This window comes from Odontomachus brunneus, unplaced genomic scaffold (assembly GCF_010583005.1).
Source record: "Odontomachus brunneus isolate Ranch 3 - 2012 unplaced genomic scaffold, Obru_v1 Obru_scaffold_073, whole genome shotgun sequence".
Lineage (NCBI taxonomy): Eukaryota > Metazoa > Arthropoda > Insecta > Hymenoptera > Formicidae > Odontomachus > Odontomachus brunneus.
Genome location: NW_022639523.1, coordinates 1,322,948 through 1,348,689, shown reverse-complemented (window position 1 = coordinate 1,348,689; position 25,742 = coordinate 1,322,948). Strand labels below are relative to the sequence as shown.

Here is a 25,742-nt window from a genome sequence, read left to right as displayed (position 1 = left end):
CTCTCTCTCTCTCTCTCTCTCTCTCTCTCTCTCTCTCTCTCTCTCTCTCTCTCTCTCTCGGGAAGATCTTCTTCGGATAGTCAGTGGTCGGGAATACGTCGGAGTTGACAAATCAAGTTCCGCGAATGGATGCGAAAGTTCGGAGCTGCGATTGATTTGAAGCGTCCTGAATTTTAATCCGGGGAGAGCTCATCGAGAGATATTCAATACTGCGCATTACGAGATATTACAATTGGAACAGAAATATAAATCATGAGTTCGTGAAATAATAATGTTAATGAAATCGATAAACACGCCACGTCTGTGCGATATTATCATTGGTATCGTACGCGCCACAATCGCAACATCACGTTGTGCGCGCCACATCCGTGTCATTATTGAGTGTGTACGCGTGTCCGTAATGCAACGTCAATTTGCATATCGAAATGAAAAACGGGTTGCCTCGAATTTCACGTTTCAACACCCATTCGGCTCGTTCGCGGGCGAACGCGAATTTTCGTTTTTATATGCCGGAGATTTGAAGAAATCAGAGTCGCGGTTGAAATGTGGCAAATACGATTTCCGCGTTAATCGCGATTCGCGCTTATTCCCTCTGCTCCCACAAGACGGCTTCGGGCATAATACAATCCACGATGAAAGGCAAGAACGTCGCGCGATTCGCGGCGAGATATTACGTATGTGATTTGCCTATATACCTCCGCCGAACATATTCTGTACATGGTGACGTAATGAAATGACGATAAATTAATCGACACACGCGTGTCAGTATGTACACGTGTACGTGAAATTACGAGCGAGTTCGCAAGTACTTCCATTACGACGTAGGCGTTTTATTAGACGTATCGATTAGGTCGATACATCGACGTTGCGCACGGTGTCGTGAGACTTAACGTCGCGTTACGACGTCATGGTACAAAATTTATTAATTCACGAGATTTTCATAGGGAAACACAGAGCTTTACACGACATAATCAACATCTAATAAATGATTTTTAGTTTCTGTTTTTCTTTAATTGTAGATTTGATTTCATTTAGATTTAACTTAATGTCATTTTCACTTTGTTCCTCTCTCTTTTTAAGGTTTTCAATTGTGTTAATTATATTTTTTGTGAAATGTGTTAAGATGTTTCCTTTCAGCGCCTATTAAAATAAATAGAAAACGATGGCGCGTATCGAGTCGAGAACAAATAGAAAAAAAGAAGGCAAAAAAGTGCTTAAATCGAAATCATTGATTCATTGATTCGGCAGAATTTCTTCAATTAACGGCGCGTAATTGTTAGGGAATGACTAATCACAATGTTGGCATAGCAATAGCAGAGAAAAGTCTTTGATTCCCCGGCTTTTCGCTCATCTATTCATTAAATTATTTCCGAGCCCCATCATTGTTCCTGCTATCTGTAATTTCAACGCGCTAACTGTTACGCTCGTGTAGTCTATTTTGCATGATGTTTTTACAGGTAGTCGGCAAAAAACGACGGCATGTAGACTGCGCTTACGCATTTGCAAAACGTACTGTTGGTTAGTTTCCAAAAGAATGCGCCTTTGTGTTAACGAATAAGCGTGTCTAAATTATACAGAGGAAAGCACATCGCGCGCGCGCACATACGGTATGTTATTTATATTCCGTTTGTTTACTTCATTTATATTCTTGTTTGTGTTTCATGCTAAAAAGTTCCAATAAACAAATTTTGTTTAACAATTTCTGTCTGATAAATATTTCACGTGTTATGACTCACGCCTTCACAAGCGTAAGTGTAGCGCAGGTAAATGTAACCTATATGTCTGCGTATGCAAATGTGTGGATGCACATGTGTGTATATATATGTTGGAACGGTCTCGTAAACTTCGAATTACACAAGACAAAAGCAGATTTCGGGTTAAATGCTGATTCCCGGGGTTCGCAACGATCCACCGCGTCGCGGCAAGCGTAAAAGCGGCAAGTACCGAAGGCGGCATCGCGAAAGCGAATTACGTCGCACCTGGCGCGGCATCAACTGCCGGAAAAGTTGAGAAGCGAATCCGTACGTTCGGCTATTTCGACGGAAGCAACATCTGCCGCGCGTCCAACGTCCGGCCCTTAAAAAGGCCAATTTGCCCCGACACACACGGTTGCACGTTCGCGCAAACTTCCCAACAACTTTTTGCCGATGTCCTGCGGTACGTAGCTGCAGCACTCCATGCGGGAGAATGTGATGGATCCGTTGGAATAGCATGTTGCAGCGACGCGCAATGTGACGTTGTTTCGGCAAGGTGTTCTCTCACGCCGTCGCATTTTTTTTCGCGTAAAAATCGAGACGAGATTTCCATCGCGCGCTAAAATCGACGCTTTAGTCTACGAACTGGTCGCAAATATTATTCGCTGTACCAATTTCTCGAATTTGCCTTTTCGCAAGACGACAACGTTGTTACCAAAGTCATTGTGTAAGCAGTCGGTCCGCGAAGGGGGACAGTAAAAGATGAATCATGGTGTATTTTAGCGTCGCGATTGCAATATGTGACTTTGCGAAGAAAGTGCAGCGAGGAAGGAAATTAAATGCCAGCGGAATGTCGGATGACACAGCTTAACTTCGGAGAAGACGTTAATTCTTTCTGTGCGCGAAACTTTCAGAGTTCAACGTATCTTACCGTGCGAGGAAAAGCCGAAGAATCTAAATTGCCTAAAGGATCTGTAATTATCCTCTATTATTTTCTCTAAATTTCTTGGAGTGAAATTTCCCACGGAAATTGAGGAATAGAGTGACCACCTAGTTACTCAAGTGGTATTTCACTCATACAGAATGAATCCTCCACTCTGAATCGTCGAGTGAATATATTTTCACTCGAAATTGAGGAGTGAATCCGATGTGCTCCATCATAACAGGAACTAGCCGGTATCCACTCTAAGTTTGAGTGAAACACTCACTCTTGCGACTTTGAGTGGCAGTATTTTCGTTGTCGCTTCGAGTGAAAATATTGCTTCGAGTGAAAATACTGCTACTTTTCACTCGTTTTGTGTGAGAATCCACTGCAAGAGATTTAGAGAGCACTTCAGGAAATTTAGAAAATGATATAATACGATAATAAAAAATGAGATACAATCTGTACATAGCGAGAGTCATTATTTCAAGGGAGAAAAATTTCGCGCGACAACCTAAACAGATTAATCAATATCTATCATTCGATTGTACAATGTGTGTTTTAATCGTGAACTATTTTACAAGCAAAAGAATTACATTAAACGTGTTTTTCATTGAATGGGAGGAAAAGGATGTATTTGCGAGCACTTTATTTTCCATCCCACGGTGTGGGCGGACAGAACGCGCAGTGACTTTCCTTTTTTTCCGTTGGCACGAAGACAAGCGACGGAAGATACATCATCGTGCCGACAGATAGAACGTCTTCACTTACTCGCTTCGACGAAAGGAGAACAATGAGAACACCAACACAAAGAAACATTCTCAACTGACCGACTTTTCTGTGCGTGAGGATGTGTGTGTGTGTTTGTGTATATGTGTATGTGTGTGTAAAATCTTGTAAAATAAAACTTATAAAATTGTCAATTGGAAGTTGCAAAATGGATTGCGCTGAAGTCGCGTCGCGCTATCAATTCGTGGCACGCACAGAGACACTGGTAATAAAAACTTTCTCAATTCGCCAGTTTCATCAGGCACCAGTGTCTCAGCTTTACGAGGCGCTGACTGTTAGACTTAGCGCTGCTGTTAAAATTAAAAGTTATTAAAGTCGGGGTACAGACGAAGGGCGTGGGTCTAGACAATCGAACTTCTCAAATCAGAATTCAGGAACTTGCTAAATCACTTGCTCTGGTTGCACTTGACATCTATCAGCGAGAAAGAAAACGCTTGTGAAAAAGTTTCATCGGTAAAATCTCAATTTTCCGCTTGGCTTAGTCACCTAACATAAAAAACAAGAAAAGCGGAGACAAAGTAACGTTAGTTCCTACGTTTCCGATAAGAAAGTTTATCATTGATTTTCGCGCAAATACACAAGCTCGTCCGGCCGCGGATGTTACGGAGGTTAGAGGCGAGCAGGTCATATTCAGTAACCCAAGTGTGTAGTGCGAACCACGAGGAATAAGGCGGCGATTCCGTTCCCTCCGTCTGTGGGAACGAGATCGTTTTCCGTCAGGAGGAGCGCCCTTATAGAACGGATCCCTTTAAGACCGTGCAATCGATGGAAAGCCGTACCTCCAGATAGGCGCCGTATTCATGGGAAATTTATCAGTGAGGGGGCAAATTCCAGGCGTTTCCACCCTTCGAACTGGCACGAGGCTGGCTGGTTACCGCCGGAGGTAGATTATCCAGGCGGCACAATGGTAGCCGGAGTCTGCGGACTCGTTGAGGTTCCACGATAAAATCACAAGGCCAAGAAAATCTCGTGTACTCGATGCCTTAAGAGAGCCTGTCATAATTTCGCTACATCCCCCCGTATGTCTTTTTTATTCAATGATACCTTGGTATCTGGCCGTTGGCGAATCATGATCGGGGACACGTTGAGAAAGATCTCTTTCTATATATGATCACACACACACACACACACAAAAGACTGCTTTCTAGAGTACAATCAGCATGTTCTTTATTGAAATGCTATACTGATGAAATGGTGGTTCAGTTAAAAGTACGGCATTGCAATCAGCAAAATCTCGCTGAAAGAATCAGTTGATGATAGTAACTGTTTCTATTATTGATGTAATTTACAAATACAGATAGAGCGCGTGAACGGCCCTCTTCAAAGAAATAACAATTTCTTAATTCTCTGTTGTTTCATAACCACTCCATTGATACACAATGTCTAGACGTGAAATTACACAGAATTGACAAATTATAACACGTCAGTCATGATAATTATCGAGTCAGTCGAGACTCGATACGACGCCGCCACCGCCGCCGTCGATGGCGCGTCGCGACGCCATCGCTCGAAATTTAACGACGACGTTAAATTGCGTTACGCAATGTCACCGTATAACGAACAATCACGTTTGTCCAAATTCCGTAACGGGTATGTCTGCCACCCAGGGGGGATGTTGGCAATCCCATTACGAGCGCGTCAAAGCCAGACTAATTAACTCAATCGCGTACACACGCGCGACGGCGAACAAACGGACAATATATTGATTCGATTATTGATAGGACACACAGCAGGTGGGGTTGTTAGAGTCGTCAGCGAGCGTAAGCTCGTTATTCGAGTTGTGCGTGAGTTCCATGTTATTTCGCGACGGCATTCATTAACAGACTTGCGCAAGACGCTTAAGGCGGCGCGATTACGTGGCGAAAGTTAGCTTTCGCCATCAACCGGCAAGTACACTCGACTTGTCAACTTTCGACGGATTATCAAAAGACTACATTTCTAACAGCAATCGCCTGATTTTCTGCCATCAGACTGAACTTTTCATATTACGTTAAAAGCGTTACTTGGACATTTTCAGCAATCGTCGATAAAAAGCACGACATTACATTCTCAGTCAAATTTCAAAGATTAAATAACTCGTGTGATTGTCAGTGTCACTGGCCCAGGGTGAATAATATTGTGGATGTATTGTTGTATGATTTTATGAATAAATATATTCAAATTGTGTCTTTTTTTATGCACACGTGGAACAGAACAACCTGACCACCATAAAGGTAAGTCAAAAGCGGACGAATAGATTATCCGTTAGAGATACTTTCGATAGAATATGATATATAATGCGGCCATATATTCTCCAATTTCTGCGCGACTTACGGCGGGAGAAACGTACGATGAATCGCGCGAATTTCGCTACGACGGAAACTAATCTGTTACGCGAGTAGATCTGTTCGAGGGTGAGTAAAAAGCGGTCTTGAATCGCTTTTACGCTTGTAATTCATTATTGGCGAAGTCAATGGGCCGCGGGACCGGTTCACGTCTGACTGTTTCATTACGAGTGAATTATTGGCGAAACGCGCGAGCGCTCAATCAGGAATGTCAAGCGACACTGCCGTGTGACTATCGCGAGCTACACTTGCACGAAGCTGCACGATTATTGCATCGTGCTACATTGCCTGTGTACGTAATATATTGCGCTACCGAATAGCATACAAGTAGCACGCGATCCACCAATCTCGGATGCCAAGCGCTGAGCTAAAAAGAATAACGGTAATTGCGACATTCTGCACATCTTGCGATTTCTGCACACTTCAAATTCTTTTAAGCTGCAATTACAGGATTACGAGCACTGGACGGGATGAGATCTCAGTTTTCGATAAATATTACACGAGTTTTACGATCGTTATCGAAGAACTTGATAAAATCGAGGTGAAGGAAATTCAGTGAAGTGCTCCATAACGCACGTTCTGTAAACGCCGAGCGGACATTCGATATGAAGCTAAAGAGCTATAAAATTTACCAGCAAGACGTATTATGATCAAGGCGAAACCGCGAACTTTAGTGCAGCCGTACTTTCGTTGAGCACGAGAGCGTGCTGGTGACATAAAAGACGTCTATCGACGCCGGTGATACATATTCCAGACGTTTCTCGCGCGGTACCCTTCTTCTCGAAGACCTTTCGTGCAATTTTCACGTAGCTACTCGGCATTTTCTTCTTATTACTGCTCGTCGTGATGCGCGGGTAATGAATAAAGTTAGGGGAGAAAAGCGCCGTTCCTTCCTCTCTCTTTCTCGCCGCGGAACTTCTATTTGTCCGAAACTTTCGGTCGGCCTCTACATAAGGATATCACCGCGTCCCTTGGTATCGGGAAACACGTGAATCGGATACATTGACTCGTTCCTCCGTAAATACATTCCCGGACGAGGCCTCGTAAAATCCGGTAAGGATATTGGTTGTCCCCGAATATATATCGGGAGGAATATACACACCCATGACGCGATATATAAGGTGATACCGCTTTTACAGCGACAATATCGCTGCTGGAGCCGACGGGGTAGCGGGAGAGAAAGAGAGAGAGGGAATACCGCACAGCCGCGCGCGAGAGAGAAAGTTACGAAATATAAATGTCGCGAAACAGAGGCGCCAATTTGCCGTGAAATCCTCCCAGGAGCCCAGATTTCGTTCTTTCGCTTCTTGAACATCGACGGAGCGGAAATTCGACCTCGCGCTACCGAATACGATTCCTCTCGCGAAATGGCAGACTCGGATTTCACCTTCGCGCTCTTTGTCGCGTTGATAATTTCGATACCGCGGGATTACGATTCCGCCTGAGATATTTCGTAAATCGACGACATCGAAAACTTTCCTCAGGCACCCTTGGTAACATTATGCGTGACTATTTTTTTCTTATTAGTGTTTCTTTTATTAATGTTCTCTTATTTCGTGATCAATTTATAACTCATCAACTTATAATAATAATATAAAATGTTTCTTTCTTTCTGTAATTTTCCAACTTATTGTAACGAATAATGTAAAATACGAGAGCTGATAAAATTAAGAAAGAAATTGAACTTCACATCACAGGCTCATTTTACTCGAAAGATATACGAGATGAACTCGACTTGGGATCCAATGAATTTCAATAGGACACTCTAAACCCACATTAAAACTTTAAGAGCTGCGAAGAGAAATGTCGTCCAATTATTGCGAGAGAGAAACTGTATCGAAATTCAATACAGGGATACCGCCTTATTATCATCATTTTCTATAGGATATCCGGTACACACATACGCGTAGTACGTTTTATATAAAGTGACATGGTAGAGAGCGTGCCTCAGGAAATATCGATAACGGAAAAACGTGTTACGGATAAAATGGCTCGGATCACATGGCACAAAATAGTTTCTTTCTGGATGAACACTCTTGCCACGGTTCACTTTTTTTTACATCGCTTAAATTATTCCATCGAATCGTCTCACGCGAAATATCTCGCACGCAGATACATTTCATGCATGAATAACATTTTGTCGTGTACGATTCGCAGACTGAAACATCCCTGCTATACGATGCCGTTTATCTCTTCGCCAAGGCGTTGCACGATCTGGACACGTCTCAGCAAATCGATATCAAGCCGTTATCCTGCGAATCAACAGACACCTGGCCTCACGGATATTCGCTCATTAACTACATGAAGATCGTAAGTATCATCAATTAGAACAATCAACGATATTATAGTTTCAAGTGAGAGGATAGTACGTATATGTGTTAGAAAGTGTATGCTCTCAACTTGCTACACAATCTTATAGTTTCAAAGTCTTTATCATACAATAAACAAATAAAATAATAATTAATAAATACTAAGGAATACGCGCGTGAGAGACACGGATTAAAAAATAAAAAACGTATATAGAAAGTAAATAAAAAATTAGGAAATACGAGAAAAATAAAGACAAATTAATCTCGGCGATTGTTTTTTACTTTTCTCACTTCATTTTCTCGCATTTTCTAGTTTTCAGTCTATTTTCCACTTTTCACAGTTAATATGCGGAAATCTGTACAGAAACTCTATGTTTTCGTCGCATTAACAGGGTTGATATATGCAATCTAATTTCTATTCAATGCTAACATTACACGCGATTTTCGTGTGAGATAAATCATGCGCAAAATCGACCAACCATATGTACCGCTAAATGCAACAGCAATGTAAACGATACAATTACGGACAGCCTTATAGCTTATCATGTTCAGTTAACAGATAAATCCAGAGATAGCCAATAACATCGAATCGACGAGTTTGGGATCACGCAACGAACACGGTGCTGTCAAGCCGTCGAAAGTATCTTTACTCAGTCGATCGTGTAAAACACGCGCGCGCATCGTTCCGCGATGTAACGTTAGAGACGATATTTGCGTATTATTGGCAGCCGTCTTCCGTTGGCGATTACCGCGTCTGTATTCTCGACGAACGATGCAATGTAGCAGCTGGATCTATCGTGAATGTATCGCGCTAGGCAGAAATTAATTTCGTAGAATTATGGGGCGCTGATCGATCGCACCGGCAACGTAATAAACCATTGTAACGATATGCTTAATCCTATCTCTCTAACTTGCGTGTTCTCCCGCGTAAACCGCACACCTTTTATCAACGCGACTTCTGCGTCCTTTGAATACGATAAGAACGAGTCGAACGCGACATGCACGGTGATATATGAAGAGATAAAGGCAAAAGAAATTGATAAATAGGCGACGCTGGGGTGGCGCACGGCGCAGGAAATCATACGAAACCCGGACGCATTGACTCTCCGCGATTCGCGCGATTGTTCTCGCGGAACAATAGAAAGTTACCCCAGTTTAAACGAAGCTGTCGCGCGCGTTGACAAATTGTCGCTCGTGGTTTTACTTCGCTGCATCCTGATGCAAAGATGTAGGCCGCAGTGTGTATCCAACGCATCTTCATGTACAGATCGCTGATTCCGCAGGTGAAAGTCCAAATCTTACACGCGCGACGATGGAAACGATTGTCTCTGTACAAAAACGATTGTCTCTGGCGTCGTTAGCGTCTTCCAAGTTCGGATCTTTTCGAGTTGAACGCGCGTCGTGTTTAGATAACTTTTAATAATCGATAAAAAGGTAATTTTGAGCTTTCCAGTCCCGCATGAAATCATAATGCGCTGATTATACTTCGCGTGTGATTCTGATATTCTATTCATAGCGAACACGGTATATGTCGCAACTATTTAACGCCGAGACCGATGTGGACATGGATTGAAGGGTAACGTGGGGGACGGCGGATGGTAACGCGTTGCATCAGCGCGATACGAGTGCGGGCGAATATAAATATGCGTTACACGCAGGATATGGAAACGTGTCTCGTCATCCGCGTCGCCGTGTCGGGATTGACAAGCACCGGAAGATAGGTTTCGCGCGGAGGCGGCTCTCATGCATGTGCCTGACTGCGTATACGTCACGAGCGAGCGGAACCTGTCGTTCACCGCGGTCGAACGTCCCGACGAGGATCAGCAAAAACCGCCGATAGAAGCAGACACGCGTGTGTAATTTCGAGGATCTCGTTACGCGGTCCCGCACGATAGCGCGACGTGTGAGATTGCGTGACGTGCGCGATTGTTCCAAATTACAAGTGTCGCGGTGGTATCTCTCCAATCTTCACCGAGCCACGGACTATCCTCCGTGGAAATTGCGAAAATCTCGTTTTCGAGTCTTCGGGAAGCCTCTCGGCTCAGTGTCGTCCTTTCTCGGGGGTGAAACCTTGTTTGAGAAACGTTACGATGTATCCCGAACCTCTAAAGAGCAAAGATCCCTAATGGATCTTGGACGTGGTCTTCGTGGATTACGGCGCGAGAATACCGCGGGGAAATACGCGCGACTAGTTCACCGCGATATGCATCTGTGCGAATAATTCCACCGCGATAACATCTTCCACTTCCGTTTGATAAAATAAGCTCGCTATTGTAACGGAGACTTCCCTATTAACTCGCAAAATTCGCAGAAATATAGAATAATCACCTGCGACGAGGACTAGCGAAACGTGTCTGAAATTCGATATGACCGCGCGATTCTTCAATTCGCCCGCTAATTTCTCAAACGTGGATTTCGCTGCGAGTGAAGCGCGCCAACGTGCACTACATTGGCGCTGACAGCTTTTTAGATAGATCCTCTCTGTATGATCCATTTGTGCGAGATTGGTGCGGTGCATTAACGTATCTCGAATGGCGTAATAATCGTCAACCAGGGCGGTGCGTTCTTTCTGCGAGAACGCCATGAGTCGTCGGTAACGATAGCGGCTGTATTAATCTCGCGTGTCAGCACCGAGTTTAATTTCGCGATATTCATGAACCGGTAATTACAAGCAGTCACCGAGAATTTCATCCGCAATTACACAGCACCGTTTTGCGAATATACAACGTGACTCACGAGAAACAGAGAGATAGAGAGAAGAAGAGTGAGAGATAGATAGACAGACAGAGAGAGAGAGAGAGAGAGAGAGAGAGAGAGAGAGAGAGAGAGAGAGAGAGAGAGAGAGAGAGACAGAGAGAGACAGAGATCGGTTATCATGCCAGGCGTTATTACTGGCGAATCATTTTACGAATATTACGAAATTTCCGTCTCAAAACGTTGTCGCGTATAAATGCGTCTTCTGCGCGCTCTGATATAGTTGTGAACTATAACGCCCGCTTCACCGCTTTCATGGCCGGCGAACATTTAGACAAATCCTTTGCGCATACGTAATAAATTCACCACGAATCTCTCCCCGCAGCGCGTTCGAGCGCGTGCGTCTACATCGGTGCTTCTCAAACTTATCTCGTTCGAGAAATCGCCAACTGTGAATCCAGGAGCAGATAATACACAACGCATCGTGTATGCTAGACAAGCAAAATTTACATTAGGGGATAATATTTATAAATTTTGCTTCGATAACTAAGCACAAACATATCAAACATTCTATATCAAACATTAAACGAAATAATATACTCACGTTACTGTTACTAAATTGCAAAAAAAACATCTATTATTAATTAATAACGATTATTACTAATTTTTTACTTACAATTAAACTATTCATTAAACTGCGAGCTAAACTTTGATATTGTATATAATGCTGCGAGCTAAATATTGGTATTGTATATAATGCATATCTGCAAATATTATAGATCAAAACATAATACATAAATCTCAAATAAATAAATAAATAAATGTGTATATATATATATATCGCTTATTTGCACTTGGGGGGGAGAGTTATAATTAATAATAAATAATATTTATAATAACCGGAGAAACTTCAACATTTATATCTATAATTAATACAATTGCAATAACGAAAATATCTAATATATAAATTTCGTCATTCATGTAATTTAATATTTCGTTAAATATTAATATTTAATATTTATGAATTATAATATTAATATTTAATATTTCGTAATTGTTAAATATTCTCCAACGTATATTTCAGGTCGAGATGACGGGACTTACAGGTATTATCAAGTTCGATCACCAGGGCTTTCGTTCAGACTTCATGTTAGACATCATTGAGCTAAATAGCAAAGAAGGCTTGAAGAAAATCGGTACTTGGAATAGTACCAAGGGCATCAACTTCACAAGAAGCTACGGCGACGTTTACACTCAAATAGTTGAAAACTTGCAGAATAAGACTTTCATCGTGACGACCATATTGGTGAGTAATGTTTTCAAAACGCGCACTTTTTTACGCGGCGTTTGATTTATGAAAAATTCCACCCTGCCGCACACAAACATCGGAATACATAAAATCAAACTTTTATCTTTCCGTCCATTAGCAAAACCTGCGCGCGCTCGTTAGCTTTTATCAAATTTTTATCTTCGAACATGAACGCTTAAGTCCGACATTTCCCAAAAGTTTGTATACACTTTGATTCGAATGAAGTAACGCGGCACTTCATAGTACTTCACGGTGTCTTTCATAAAAATTTGTTACATCATAGCATCTCTCCAAGTTTTCTTAGAGTCTCAGAAAATTGTAAGATTAATTGTTTATATATATATATATATATATATATATATATATATATATATATATATATATATGGAGAATAGAGAAATATATTGGTATTATTTTGTTAAAGTAATTTAACTAAAGAGAATGCATTCCCACAAACGCTCAAGTTCTCCCTCGCTTCTCACTCTGTATTTAAAAGATATACAATGCTAAAGTATATTAAAATAATTTAGCAAAATGCACGCAGAGTTTGAAGAAACTCATTCAAGAGGGCGATGGAGTGAGAAAGAGAAAGAATGGAGCAACTTAACGTACAGATTTAACAAGTTTCTCGGTGTTTCGCTGCACCTTAAAGCGCAGGAAAACCGTTCACTGCCGTATCAAAGGTATCGTATTGGCTTGGCGTCTGCAAAAATCGCGCCTGACAGCCGCGGTACGCTCAAAAATCGTCGCTTTAATCGAAGCGCGAGCAAAACAGAGACAACGTCGCATTAGGCGGCCGTCACAGCGGGACGGAAATTTCTTTCCGTCCATTAGCGAAGCCTGCGCGCGCTCATTAGCTTTCCGCTCCTTTTTTCTCGGAGAGGAAAGAAGATGAGAGGGCTGGAAACGCGTCGCTGCCGGATACGCGCGACTTAATTGAAGTTTTCACAGCGCGCTCGACTCACATTACTTATTCCTGCGCTAATTGCGGCGACAAGTAATGTACTCGGTAATGTATTAACTGCCTCGAAACTCGGCTGAGAAAGGGACGACCGGCAAGTTCCCCGTGGCGAAGCCGCGCGATAAGAAGCGGTACTCGTCATTCTTATAAAAACTTCGACGTTCTAATGCTCCTTCGATCAGTGTACAGCCGAACAAAAGCTGAAATGAACTTGTCATCGATAAGAACGTGTAATATACGGTAGATTTATGTATTACAGGGTGTTTCATAAAAGCTGTATTAGACGTTAAGAGACATCGCGCGATCGATGAAGTCGGTAAATTTATATCAAATTCAATTTTTGCACACGTTGACACGAGAAGCGTACGACGATCTGGGGGTTTCAATCGCCAAAAATATCGCCGAAAATATCGCGAGCAAAAATTCTTTCGTAATTTCCTTTTTGTGAGTTTCTTCTCTTATTTACAATTCTCGATTTTAAGCCTATCTTAATATATTAGCTCAACCGATTCTAATCATTGATACTTCAGGGCGGACATCAGATTTCAGGAAAAGAAAATTGTGATATTACCATTGTACCACCCGGATACATCCAATGTGTATCCTTATAAAGGCGGGGAGCCCTGAACAAAAAAACAGTATTGAAAAGTATAGTTCTTGCGTTCAATATACTAAGACGTCCGATCTCGATGCTCATATGAGAGTCGTCAAGATCACTTCCGTAGATATCATAACTTCACTTAGCGGACTCGCGAGTCGATGCTATCGATGCTATCGTGAGCTATCGTCGACGAGTCCGACCGAACGAGGCTCATATATCGATAGACACGCGCGTCCCTCCAGACGTATATGTGGCGTTATTGACGGTAGATCATTACGTCCTCCTCGGCAGAGCGCGCCGTACTGCATGCGGAAGGACTCGAGCGAGAAGCTCACCGGAAACGCGCAATTCGAAGGCTACAGCGTCGACTTGATTTACGAGATATCGCGGCTGCTTGGATTCAATTATACGTTCCGGCTTGTGCCGGACGGACGTTACGGCTCGTACAACAAGCAGACGAAGGAATGGGACGGGATGATGAAGGAGCTGCTCGATCAGAAGGCCGATCTCGCGATCGCCGATCTCACTATCACGTATGACCGAGAACAGGTTGTCGACTTCACGATGCCGTTCATGCCTTTAGGTAAGACCGCCGTGGCTCTCGCCATTTCCATAAACACGTTAAGGGAATTGCAAAAACTTAATTACCACGAAGTACTATTCTAGCGCGAATAGCACTGTGATAGACAGCGGTGTGATATCTTGGAGGGGAGTTCTATTTGATTTTTCCCTTCGTGGCCGTAGACGATAGCTCTTGTAATCGCGGCATTAGCAAAAGCGGAAGAGAAACCGCAGCTGAGTACGCATTCCACGCGAATATGTTATCATGATACAAACATTACGTTATCTTGTGTGCTTTGCGTTGTAAAAGTGAGGATACAGTGTGTTCGACGGATTAACGTTGCCGTATAAATGGCATATTATGTTCATTAAAAGAATAATCGTTAGAATAATAATAAATGAAATGCAGAGTATGGCGGACAGTCTTTGTGGCGCGTATCTCGGAAATAATTTCTGGGACGCGCGCGATTTAGCGGGCTATTATATGCCTCCGTAAAGCCATAGGTGGCCGTAACGAAGGCCGGAATAAATCTCGCGAGTAATTATACCGGCCCTCTGTGTCCACACATCAATGCATTCTACGTGGTTCGCGCCGTGGCTGAGCATAAAACGAGAATTTTGAATTTCCAGGGATCAGCATACTTTACCGCAAGCCCATAAAGCAACCGCCGAATTTGTTCTCGTTCCTCAGCCCTCTCAGCCTCGACGTATGGATCTACATGGCGACGGCTTATCTCGGGGTCTCCGTGCTCCTCTTTATACTAGCCAGGCAAGTGAAACCATTTTAAATTCTTCCGACAAAAATGTCGCCGTGACGCTATCCCGGAAATTCGATCGCCCATTTAATCGACGTGCGATCGCGTCGCCGCCTTTAGCACGCTCCATCGACGAATTAAATACGGAGGGAACGCGAGCCCATCCTATTTCCGCGAGTACTTTGCATTTATTTATTCGATACCTTCATTTAACGTTTATAGTACCCGATATCGTTTCCTAACTTCTGTAACGAGAAGACCCAATTGGAATTTCGCGAGAACTTTTCCTCCAATTTCGCTCGCGATCAAAATAACATAAGTCTTTCTATTATCTCGTATTAAATGTTTCATGAAAATTGTTTCCGAGAATACGAGAGGAACTTTTCTCTCAACTGATTGCGACATATAGCGAGAAGAGAGCCGTGAAACGCGCCGAGTGAATCGATGTTTTGGGGCGAATCCTTCTTTTTTTCTAATAACGAGGCGATATCTTTGAGATAATTGTTGGATCAGTGTGCGTCTGGAACCGTTGAGTTTAGATTCACACCGTACGAATGGTACAACCCGCATCCGTGCAACAAAAATCCGGACCGCCTGGAGAATCGCTTCAAGCTCCTTAACTGCTTGTGGTTCACCATTGGCTCCCTAATGCGGCAGGGTTGTGACATTCTGCCCAAGTAAGCTCTCTCACGCATGAAGATAATCTTTGTGCGCAACATTCGTGCTAGTCGCAATTGCACACTGGATTCATTTAAGAGAAAACAAGATCATTGTCCCTCCGAATTACCCCTTGGCGAAGTTACTGTTTTCATTGCATGGATGGCAGTCGATCGCGATAAGGAGCACAGAGCCTGATAGAGACCCCTACAAGAGACTGAATCGAGCGCTTCTCGTATTCGCCTCAGGACTGCGCTAAAAGCGTCAATCAAAGAAAGACAGCGTACTCGATGAATAATTATCTTGTACCAAGTGGTTGACGAGTTTCATACATGTTCGAGCGACGTAATTGAGACGGCAATGTTGCCGCGAGCAAGTTAATTTTTAGCTGCAATTCCAACGGCAATAAAGTTATCTCGAATGACTTTTCCATCTGTATTTTAATTGCGATTAAACAATATTATCGCAGCGCTCGCACGCATTGATTCGATAATCGGGAATTCCTTGCTTCGTTCTCTGCCACGGATATCAAGCTGCAGCGATCTCGAAACGTCATATTTACGTATCATTGTTTCACGTATCATTTGCACGTGTTGATTCTGTCGTCGGCAGATGACGAGAATCCCAATCGGCCCGCGAAGCGCACAAGTTTCAGGGCGATTCTGTCAGGCTACTCGCGGCTAAATGCACACGCACTGAAATCTAATCTCGGCCCTTCCCCCTTTCACGTGTCCGCAGGTTCAGCCCCTACGAGTGGGAGAACCCCCATCCATGCAACGGGCAGTCCGAGGTCCTCGAGAACGAGTTCACCCTGCTGAACTCGCTCTGGTTCACCATAGGCTCGCTCATGCAGCAAGGCTCCGATATAGCGCCGAAGTAAGTTATATACCGGAGGAAGCGCGCGCGACATGTACATGGACAACGTGCGGAGCACACGACGTAGAATCGATTATCACCGTCGGCGTACGTACGAACGACGTCGATGCGAAGCAACGATAGTTTAAAGAATCGCGAACGGAGCAACGCGCTCTTGAATTTAGATTACGCGAGCGAATGTAGAGAGAGAGCAAGAAAGAGAGCGAAAGACAAAAGAACAGAGAAACAAAGGGAAAAGAGAGAGAGAGAGAGAGAGAGAGAGAGAAAATAAAGCAGCTCTAACGACCTAACGACAAACTGGCTATGCTATATCGTAGACTTGCTGCAAGCCGATTCTACGCCGGGGTCGCGCCGGAAAACGCGAGGCAAATAGTAGAAATGTATTCTTTAACGGGTCCCAGTGTCGACTCTTCCCTAATGAAAATTTAATCAATGGCTTAATTAGGGAGCTACTTAATTAAAGGGTTATGGCGAATTAAGCCGCGTAGCGGCGTAACGAAGTAACAAAACTTTACTTTCTAATTAATTCGAGACACACTTCCATCCCTTTAACAAGGAATTAATTCGATATTCAATGAACGAGAGGTATTTCACGCACGAGACGGGAAAGCTCCCGGATCTTCGGCGCGAACGTTCCTCCAAGTGTGATTTTTTTTAAAAAGTCGTTGAAGAATACATCCTCGCTACGGTTTCCGGCGCGTAATATGGATGCGCGTGTGTGTGTGTGCGCGCGTGTATGTGTGTATAAAAACGGAAAAATTAAAATAGAAATGCTTCTCGCCTGTGCGACCTTATCACACTCGTTTCTCGTTACCGAAATGCACGAGATCGCGCGCAGCATGCGCTACCAGCTTGGAATGCCGTTACGCAAGTAGTTTCCAATAATTCCACGCGCTCGTTATACACAATATAATCGTGTTTATCGTGCGTACGCAGCAATTTTCACGTGTAAAATAATTCGCTTGCACACGCGTCCGTCCGTTCCGCCCGGCAATCCCCCGTATTCGCCGTTTAATAGTATACGCGAATCATTTAACTGCAAGACCGGTTATATCCGCAATGTATACAGCCGCTCGTTACATAAAGCGAAGTCGAACTTGCGCACGCTCCATTACCTCCGAAGGAAACGAAGTTACTCTCGAAAACTTCCGGTAGCAAGCGCGAAAGTGGACGAGCGAGTGAGCGGCAGGTGTCGTTGATTCCTTTTTTTCCCGCGACTTTGTATTTTCGACACGCGCCACTTTATCGCGAGCACGGTTCTGTAAACGAGATGGTTATACGAACTACTTGACGCACGTGAACGCATTCGAGACGGATTTTACTTTATTTAACAAACACACGCGCGCACGCTCGAGCCCTAATAGAAAACCGGTCTGCAGCCTTCGAACGCTTGTCGCAGGGCCGTGTCGACGCGCATGGTCGCGGGTATGTGGTGGTTCTTCACATTGATCATGATCTCCTCGTACACGGCTAATCTGGCGGCTTTCCTCACCGTCGAGAGGATGGATTCCCCGATCGAGAGCGCTGAGGATCTCGCCAAGCAGACGAAGATCAAGTACGGTGCTCTCAAAGGCGGCAGCACGGCAGCCTTCTTCAGGGTGAGAATTCGTTCGTAAATGTCGATCGAGCCGTATCCCGCGAGAGTGCCGAAATGGGTATTGTCGCGTTCTAGAAGAATATCACAGCAGACGAGAAATTTCTATAATCGTGGCCGAACGATGGCCGATCATTTCTCGACGACTCGAGAATTTCGCGTAGCTTTCATCGAGGGCAGGAGAGAGAGGTGGGTCAACGAATTATTATCCTGAAAGCCCGACACAATTAAGTCCAACTCACCGCTCGGCTGGCGAGCTAAGAATCCGATCGGTACAACGGCGAAACCGCAGGACGCGATCGAGAGTATTCCGTTATTAATTCGAGAGCGTTGACGCGTGCAATTAGGGACGTAAACGAGATACGATGCAACCCCTGAGCCCTTCACCGCTCTCGGCCTCGAAGTAAGGCATGCCTACTTCGGGGTTAACCGATTTCCGCTGACGTTCCATCGTTTAGCGGCACGCGTACTCAACCACGAAATTCCCGGCGTGATCTAGGATTCCAATTTCTCGACGTACCAACGCATGTGGTCCTTCATGGATTCAGCGAAGCCGACGGTATTTACGGCGAGCAACGTCGAGGGCGTGGATCGAGTGATCAAGGGGAAAGGCAGTTACGCATTCCTGATGGAATCCACTTCCATCGAATACGTAATCGAGAGGAACTGCGACCTCACTCAAGTCGGCGGTCTCTTGGACTCCAAGGGATACGGCATAGCCATGCCGCCAAGTAAGTCCTAATGGAAACACTTGATACGCACGCGGGTGCATACCTAGTCCGAGATAGTCGCGATAAATTCGCGCAAGACCGCGATTGTGCACGCCCTCGCGCGTATATTCTCTCGCCCTCGTAACGTTCCCAGGACGACAACGTTGCGTGTAAAGTCACGGATGAAGAATGAAAGAGTTGGTCTACCAGAGTGAGAGAGAGAGAGAGAGAAAGAGAGAGAAAAAGAGTCTTGAATTTACAGAATCGCGCGAGTGTGAAAATTCCATGTCGATTCTATGTTAACGCCGAAAGCGCAACGAGTCTCATAAAGAAGTACCCGCTGGCTCTTTTCGTAGAGATAGTCGTTGCTTCGCGGCGGTTTATGAAATCTTCAACTTTAATACGATTCCGCAAAAGTTGAACAGAGTCTGGTATCAACGAAAACGTGAGAAACAATTTGAAACGTAGAGAAGTTCAATATTACAGTGTTCTGAAATCTGATTTAATCAATGGAAGTAAATCTTTTTTTTTCTTCTGATTTAATCTGATTCAATCAATGGAAGCGAATCTTTTTTTTTCGCGATCAATGGAAGCGTTGAATGCAACATTTCAATTTTGCGAAAGAAGCACGCAGATTTATTGTCGCGTCGAGGAGCACTTGTACCGTTTTTTCGGCGCTTCCTCGCTATTAAGTAAATTTCGCATTTAATTGAAGTTTCTTGCCCGTGTAAATGGGAGTGATGGGAAGGAAATGCGAGTCGTTCCCTCGGCGAATTCCCTCTTGCGCGCGGGTGGGTATGTTAGTCAGCTTATCCAGCGCGCTCATCCCGAGAGATCGAATGGAATATCGCGCTCGCGTTGCCGGTCGTCCTGCTGATCTCGCGACTGCGCGCGAATGCCGGTCGATAGAGATGTCCCGCGCGCTGGAGGAAGCGATCGCGCGGAATTGCCGGCGAAACGTTGGCGCGAGGGAACGATTGCCGCAACGGTACTTCTGAAAGTTTCGCGAAAGTACGGGGTCTACGAGGCGATAAAAGCAGCGGAGCGAGTTCCTCAAAACGACCTTGGAACTTCAGACTCGCCGTACAGAACGGCCATAAGCGGGGCCATACTGAAGCTCCAGGAGGAAGGGAAGCTTCACATGCTGAAGACGCGCTGGTGGAAGGAGAAGCGAGGCGGCGGGTCTTGCAGGGTAAGCAAACATGCACCTTAAAGCACACTCGCACGGTTTATTTCTGCAATCTGGGATGCACGAGTCCCGTGTGAAAAATTCGCAAAAGATATAGTATTAGAAAGTAATATGATTAACTGAATTCGGACACCGTATTAAGCGATAATTTAATGTGGTCATTTGAAAATTATCTAGAAAGGGCGAGAACTATTCGAAGAAAAAATGTAGAGAAATTATTTCATTGTGATTCGAAGACAAATGAACGATCACAATGAGTTCGTGCAGAAACGATCACGACACGTCGATATAGCGTAGTTATTGGCACTAAAGAGGCGAAAGTTACTTTGTGAAGATAATTAGTCTTCTCTCAGAAATTAAACTAACGGGACCCTTTCAGTCTCGCTGTTTTAATTGACTATTATTTATCTTTCCCTCATCGTCACTTGAACGGGACGACTGTTGAAAGGAAAGCGTGTGAAATCGTTTTTAGCCCATCGTCGTTTCCCTTACTTTTCTCACTGGAGGGTATTCTGGCACCGTAGCGCAGTCAAGAAGTACGCGCTCGAAATTCTTGCACCAGACTCCAGGCAACCCCTCTCGCCCGCCAGAGACGTTCGGGGTTGAGGCGGCACGCAGGAGAGACTATTTCGCGAATTCGCGAAATCGAGGCTTCGCCGAGCTCGCGATCACTGGCGTTGCACGCGCTGCTATTTCTCGCGCAGCTCTGCGCTGATAAATTCTCCCGATAATTCGTCGGCTCCATCCTCGCGAAGGAACTCGCCGCCGTTTGATGGACGAACGCAAACGGACGATTGTAGTTATGCGAGAGGAATTAACTCGTCGGCAGGTGCTCGCCGACTGCTAACCGTTACCGAGCTATATTCGCGAAAAATGTAACGTAATATTCGCGCAACGTCAGAGCGCTACGTAAGCTGCACTCGCCAATTTTCCATGATAAATGAAAAGAATTGCACCTGCCATTATATTTGCTTTCATTCTCGGGAGGCGAATCAGTGATCGTTAAATTGTGCTCTTAAACTTAAATAGGTAATCAGAAGGAAGATTTCTGTATCCGCGCTTTCATACTCCGTAAACCTTTTCTTCTCTACGAGATTGGTTTCACAGAAAATAATATTACCACGAATACCACTATCTTTAACAGACGTTTTTTTCTTAATTAAGAATGTAATAATAAAAGTCATATTCTCCTCCCCCCTCTCTCGAGCCGAAAGCCGGCGAGGAGAACTTCGATACACAAAGAGCGAGCTATTGTATCGGGGAAATTTCATATTTTACGCGATGTAAAAGCGCAATTTTTAAACGCGATATCTTCGAGACACAGCTTTAGAATTACAGAGCCTCTTGGCATGCAATAACGCGTCGGTAAAAAGAATCGCAAAAGTGGCTTCGTTCAGACAATTTAATCGGCAATTTAATGATCAATGAACCACCGTCCGCCCCTCGACGCTTTAATCCATCAGCTCGGGTGTGAGCTCGCGCGATCGAATTTTCGCGATATTATCGACGACGTGCAGCCTCCTGCGCGCCGCCTCAATAATGAACACCTGAAAGCGAAGGCCGCGCGCGTATTAACGATGCAGCCGGGCGAAAACCGCCGTTTCCCCGGGCGCATCAGCGATGCAACGGGCCATATTCGGTGCAACCGCCCTCGCGTTAATACGCCACAGGCTAATCGATGTTTCTCGCGATCAGGACGACACGTCGAAGAGCAGCTCGGCGGCGAACGAGCTCGGCCTGGCGAACGTCGGCGGCGTCTTCGTGGTGCTCATGGGCGGAATGGGCGTCGCCTGCGTGATCGCGGTCTGCGAGTTCGTGTGGAAGAGCCGGAAGGTCGCAATCGAGGAACGGGTGAGTGACGTGAAATAGCACGTGGAGGAAGGCGCGGTGACGACCACCACAACCTCCTCCTCCTCCTCCTCTACCTTCTCGGCGGAAATCCGCGTCGCGCCGGGGTCCGCCACCACGCGGCACGACCCCGATGCGATCTATCCCGACATACCGCGCGAGTACATCAGTTGATGCCCGCACGCTGGTGGAGTTCCTCTCTAATGGTCTCGGTGCAGAACCACTCGGGTCTGATCGCGCGCGGCTCGAGTCGCCGTCGATCGATCGCCATCGATCGATCGCCATCGATCGATCGCCGTCTCGACGAAGACGTCGTAGGAAAGAAGAGCGCTCTCGCGACTCTTCTTCGCGCGCGCGCTACTTTTCTCACTTTTTCGTCGTCACTGTAACCATCGCACGCCGTTACCCCACGTCATTATCCCTATTGTCTCGTTGCGCGCGAATATCGTCGTTAGTCGGACCGGCAAGTGCCCATCCTCGAGAATCAAGAACGCGCTAGTGCAAGCTTTCCCACGTGAAACGGCAAGAGTGTTCGTGCATTGCGAGAAATCCGGCTCTGATACGGACTTTTGTCGCGGAGAAGATAGAGGAATCGATTTTGTGATATTAGCAATGTTCACGAAGCAAAGGGTTAGTCTTGAAAGTGCCCAGTTCCGATCTATCTCTTTTCATTCCTATTTATCCTACAATATCCATGCAAATGAGATACACTGAAATTTTATTTCAACAGATTTTCTAAAATGTATGAACTTCTTATTCAAAATTAAAAAAACATGGAGGAGATTTTATTCTGCCTCACAACCGGTGTTGCTACGTGACATTCTTGGGAAAATCAGGAAAGACATTCTCTTGAAGTAAATCAGTAAAATTATTTCTGACTGAATATCATTAAAAGATGTATATCACTGATAATCAGTGAGTATTCACTGATTTTCAGTGGAAACAGTCTTATTTTATTGCTCCAGCATATATCTTACTGATTCTGATCAGAGGAAGTAAGATTTCACTGCAAAATTTATGATACACATACACGTGATATACTGTACGAAATCCTACGTTCACGGTGATGGAATTGACAGCTCCCATGCAATTTGTATGCGATAGTACTATGTACGCTTGCAAACTGCATTATAAAGTATAAAGTATAGCATTTTAGCGAAGAACACACCGACTGTACTTTAGAGAAGTAGAAGCGAAAGTAAAAATTTCGAAACTAAATCTTCAGTTTGAAAATTAGATGTCGCATTTTGCACTGATTAGATACCCACGATTCATTTTAACAAACACTTGGAAATATGCGATTACGCACTCAGGGCAAATCCCTGTAGTCTCGGCAAATTTGGATTGCGAAAAGTTCGCACACATAACGCGATCTTATATTCCGTCATATGATACTTTTCTCCCTATTTCCACGTCAGAGAGTAGCATCAGTTATTCCAATTCCATGGTGTGTTGATATAGCACTCGCAACGAAAGAGAAAGAGGGAGAGAGAGAAAGAAAAAAAAAGAGAGAGTTGGAGAACGTTCATCAATATCACTCGAGAACGTCGTGATTACTGGAAAGACTCCGTGAAAACGCAGCCAGCGAAAACTTAATGAAAAAATCTCGCGTCGGGTTCGCATTTCGGTCGCGAAAGGGAGAAATGAAATTAGCGTGCAGAGCGGAGAGCCTCGTGACTCTGGCACGGTTCGCGCGGTGGTGGCCGCGCGGTCTACGATATGTATTCGAGCTGCCGTTTGCATACATTCGAGGGGTAAGCAAACAGGCAACTATTTGAAGAGGGCTCGTCCGGGGATACGCAGCTTTGCGCAGATCATACCGCATGTACTCGAACGGTCCCGCGAGCTGACAAATGCCGGTATCGCTGTATCTCTTTTTTTCAGTCACGCCACTTCAGGCGCAATTCAGCATGAACCCCTCCAAAATTTCAAATCGGCTTAGATCGATCTCGTAGAGGGCGGGGACCTCGCGTTCTGCGATGAATAAGTACGGTTTCAAAATAAATCCGACGGTACACTTGAATTTCCACGATGCCGGACGCATAAGACTCGATCGAGTAGTCGATTACGGAAGATCGTTACAGCGATCATGATACAAACTCACGACAGATACCAGCGTGTAATGCGAGAAAATAAACAAACGGATTATTAGCGTCGATATATCAATTATTTTTCCGAAATAACGTGCAAAATTGGATTGAAATTCGTAGAACAGATGATAGCTCGAGCAATTTCACTTCGTGAGCACACAAAAGCCGCAACAATTCGGACATGATATGCCTACGTTTATATTGCCGGATAAGCAACGAGAGCGTAAGCATGATAAATTTACTGATTACACTTTGGTTTCTTTAATTTTTGCGAGGAATGAGGAGGAATGATTGTATCGATGGGCGCCGTTACCCGCTTTGCCCACTACGCAATGACTGATGTAACGAATCTGACTCGGGCATTTTGATGTTCTGTTTTAGAAGCAGAAATCTTCGGGGAAACCGATCTGCGAAGGTTTTACTGATCTGCACTAGCGACGGTACGCGCTGCGCTACGAAAACAGATTCTTAAACTCAAGCCGTACCTCAATGCGTATCCGATCCGAGTTCAGTGGACCTAAGGAAGAACTCCATCACGAGTGACCGAACACTGTGTAAAGAGATCGTAAAATTATAGGGACAAACAAACTAATCGGACACAGGAGAAGCAACGAGCCTTGACCTTTCCAATTTCCCCCCCGAGATCTTCTAAAGTGCACCGGCAGTCAGGCTCGACGAAACGGCTCAAGAATTGTAAAATTCCTCCTCGTCGAGCGTCGGTGCTTGACACAGAAATACAAAGTGTTCGATATTCTGAGGAACGCGTCGATCAGCTATCGTTATCGGAGTTAAACAGCTTCGCTCTTTTCTCTCTTATTATTGAGGAATAAATTATTGAAATCCAATGAAAACGAAGCGGCGCTCGAATTCTTGGAACAATCGATGAATGAATTACAGCGCGCGTGTAACAAATCCGAATCGAAAAGGCGGGATTACAAGAAAAGCAAAAGATTGGAAAGGTCAACGTGTTTGCCATTTGCTCATATCAAAACTTAGATTAATGAACGAAGACTTTAAAGCCTCGCAATAGGAAAGGGTCAGGTCCCCCGATTCCTCGCGAAGTCGCAAACGTCTCGATCGAAATACCAAGTACACGCCGCGGTGTTTACAATCGAATTATAGTGCGGTACGACACGAACCTTTAAGAACAATCACGATTTTATACCGGCTAGATAGTGAATGTATAGTGTGCCAGGTTAAAAGAAAGAAGAACAAAAACAACGTTTTACTGTAAATAATGTGTAGCTGTCAAGCCAAATGCGATCGTATGTGTGCGCGAAATCCGTTCGCTTCTCGAGACGACGATGGCTTTATAATCGATAATCGAAGGAGCAAATGGATTCGTTCGAGAATTGCCACAGTTTCTCCATTTTTTCACGTATTTGCCGTTAACTTAAGTCGCGGTATGATTTTTTTAAAACAAAAATTAACTCGCGCACGACAAAGGTGTGCGCGATGTTGAATCGTGTAGGATGACAAACACACACACGTACACGTTCGAGCATCATCTTTGTATCCATATGCTCCCTTCGTCATAATGTAAAGTACTTCCGATCCATACGAAGAAGCACGCGAAAAGTTATCGAATAGACGGATGTCTGTGTCGCGGCAAATCAATTGTACGAATGTTGCGTTTTTAAAATGTTGCAATTATCCGTAGCTGTGTGAGTTAAAAGGACGCGCGTTGTGTGACAGTTTAGTATGACATTGTTAGTTGTGTCGCAATGTTTCTTGCTTCTCTCCTGTCATGGATTCATAGGAGGTGAGTTCATTATCTTGTGTCCACTTTCACTGTCGATATTGTAGTACGAATTAATCCGCATAGAGCCGAAAAGGGTCGATCTCGAGATTCATTATCT

The 25,742-nt window shown here is 44.5% G+C and overlaps 2 protein-coding genes across 16 annotated transcripts in view; one reads left to right on the top strand and one right to left on the bottom strand.

Annotated features, from left to right (window-relative positions):
• The window catches only part of LOC116847073, a 280,111-nt gene that overhangs the window by 99,290 nt on the left and 155,079 nt on the right, over nucleotides 1-25,742 (bottom strand). The window lies entirely within an intron of this gene.
• The window catches only part of LOC116847068 (glutamate receptor ionotropic, kainate 2), a 330,836-nt gene that overhangs the window by 302,530 nt on the left and 2,564 nt on the right, over nucleotides 1-25,742 (top strand). For 7 of the 10 annotated variants that reach the window (XM_032821664.1, XM_032821662.1, XM_032821663.1 and 4 more), the window contains 11 exons: nucleotides 5,598-5,618; nucleotides 7,887-8,039; nucleotides 11,817-12,038; nucleotides 13,895-14,186; nucleotides 14,795-14,933; nucleotides 16,315-16,452; nucleotides 17,852-18,050; nucleotides 18,546-18,777; nucleotides 19,833-19,948; nucleotides 21,641-21,796; nucleotides 24,265-25,736. In XM_032821664.1, coding sequence (XP_032677555.1) covers nucleotides 5,598-5,618; nucleotides 7,887-8,039; nucleotides 11,817-12,038; nucleotides 13,895-14,186; nucleotides 14,795-14,933; nucleotides 16,315-16,452; nucleotides 17,852-18,050; nucleotides 18,546-18,777; nucleotides 19,833-19,948; nucleotides 21,641-21,796; nucleotides 24,265-24,318 — 1,722 coding nt within the window. In that variant the 3' untranslated portion in view covers nucleotides 24,319-25,736. Of the gene's footprint in view, nucleotides 1-5,597; nucleotides 5,619-7,886; nucleotides 8,040-11,816; nucleotides 12,039-13,894; nucleotides 14,187-14,794; nucleotides 14,934-15,458; nucleotides 15,597-16,314; nucleotides 16,453-17,851; nucleotides 18,051-18,545; nucleotides 18,778-19,832; nucleotides 19,949-21,640; nucleotides 21,797-24,264; nucleotides 25,737-25,742 lie in introns of those variants that run through there. The other 3 variants (XR_004378653.1, XM_032821665.1, XM_032821666.1) reach the window with 3 other exon arrangements.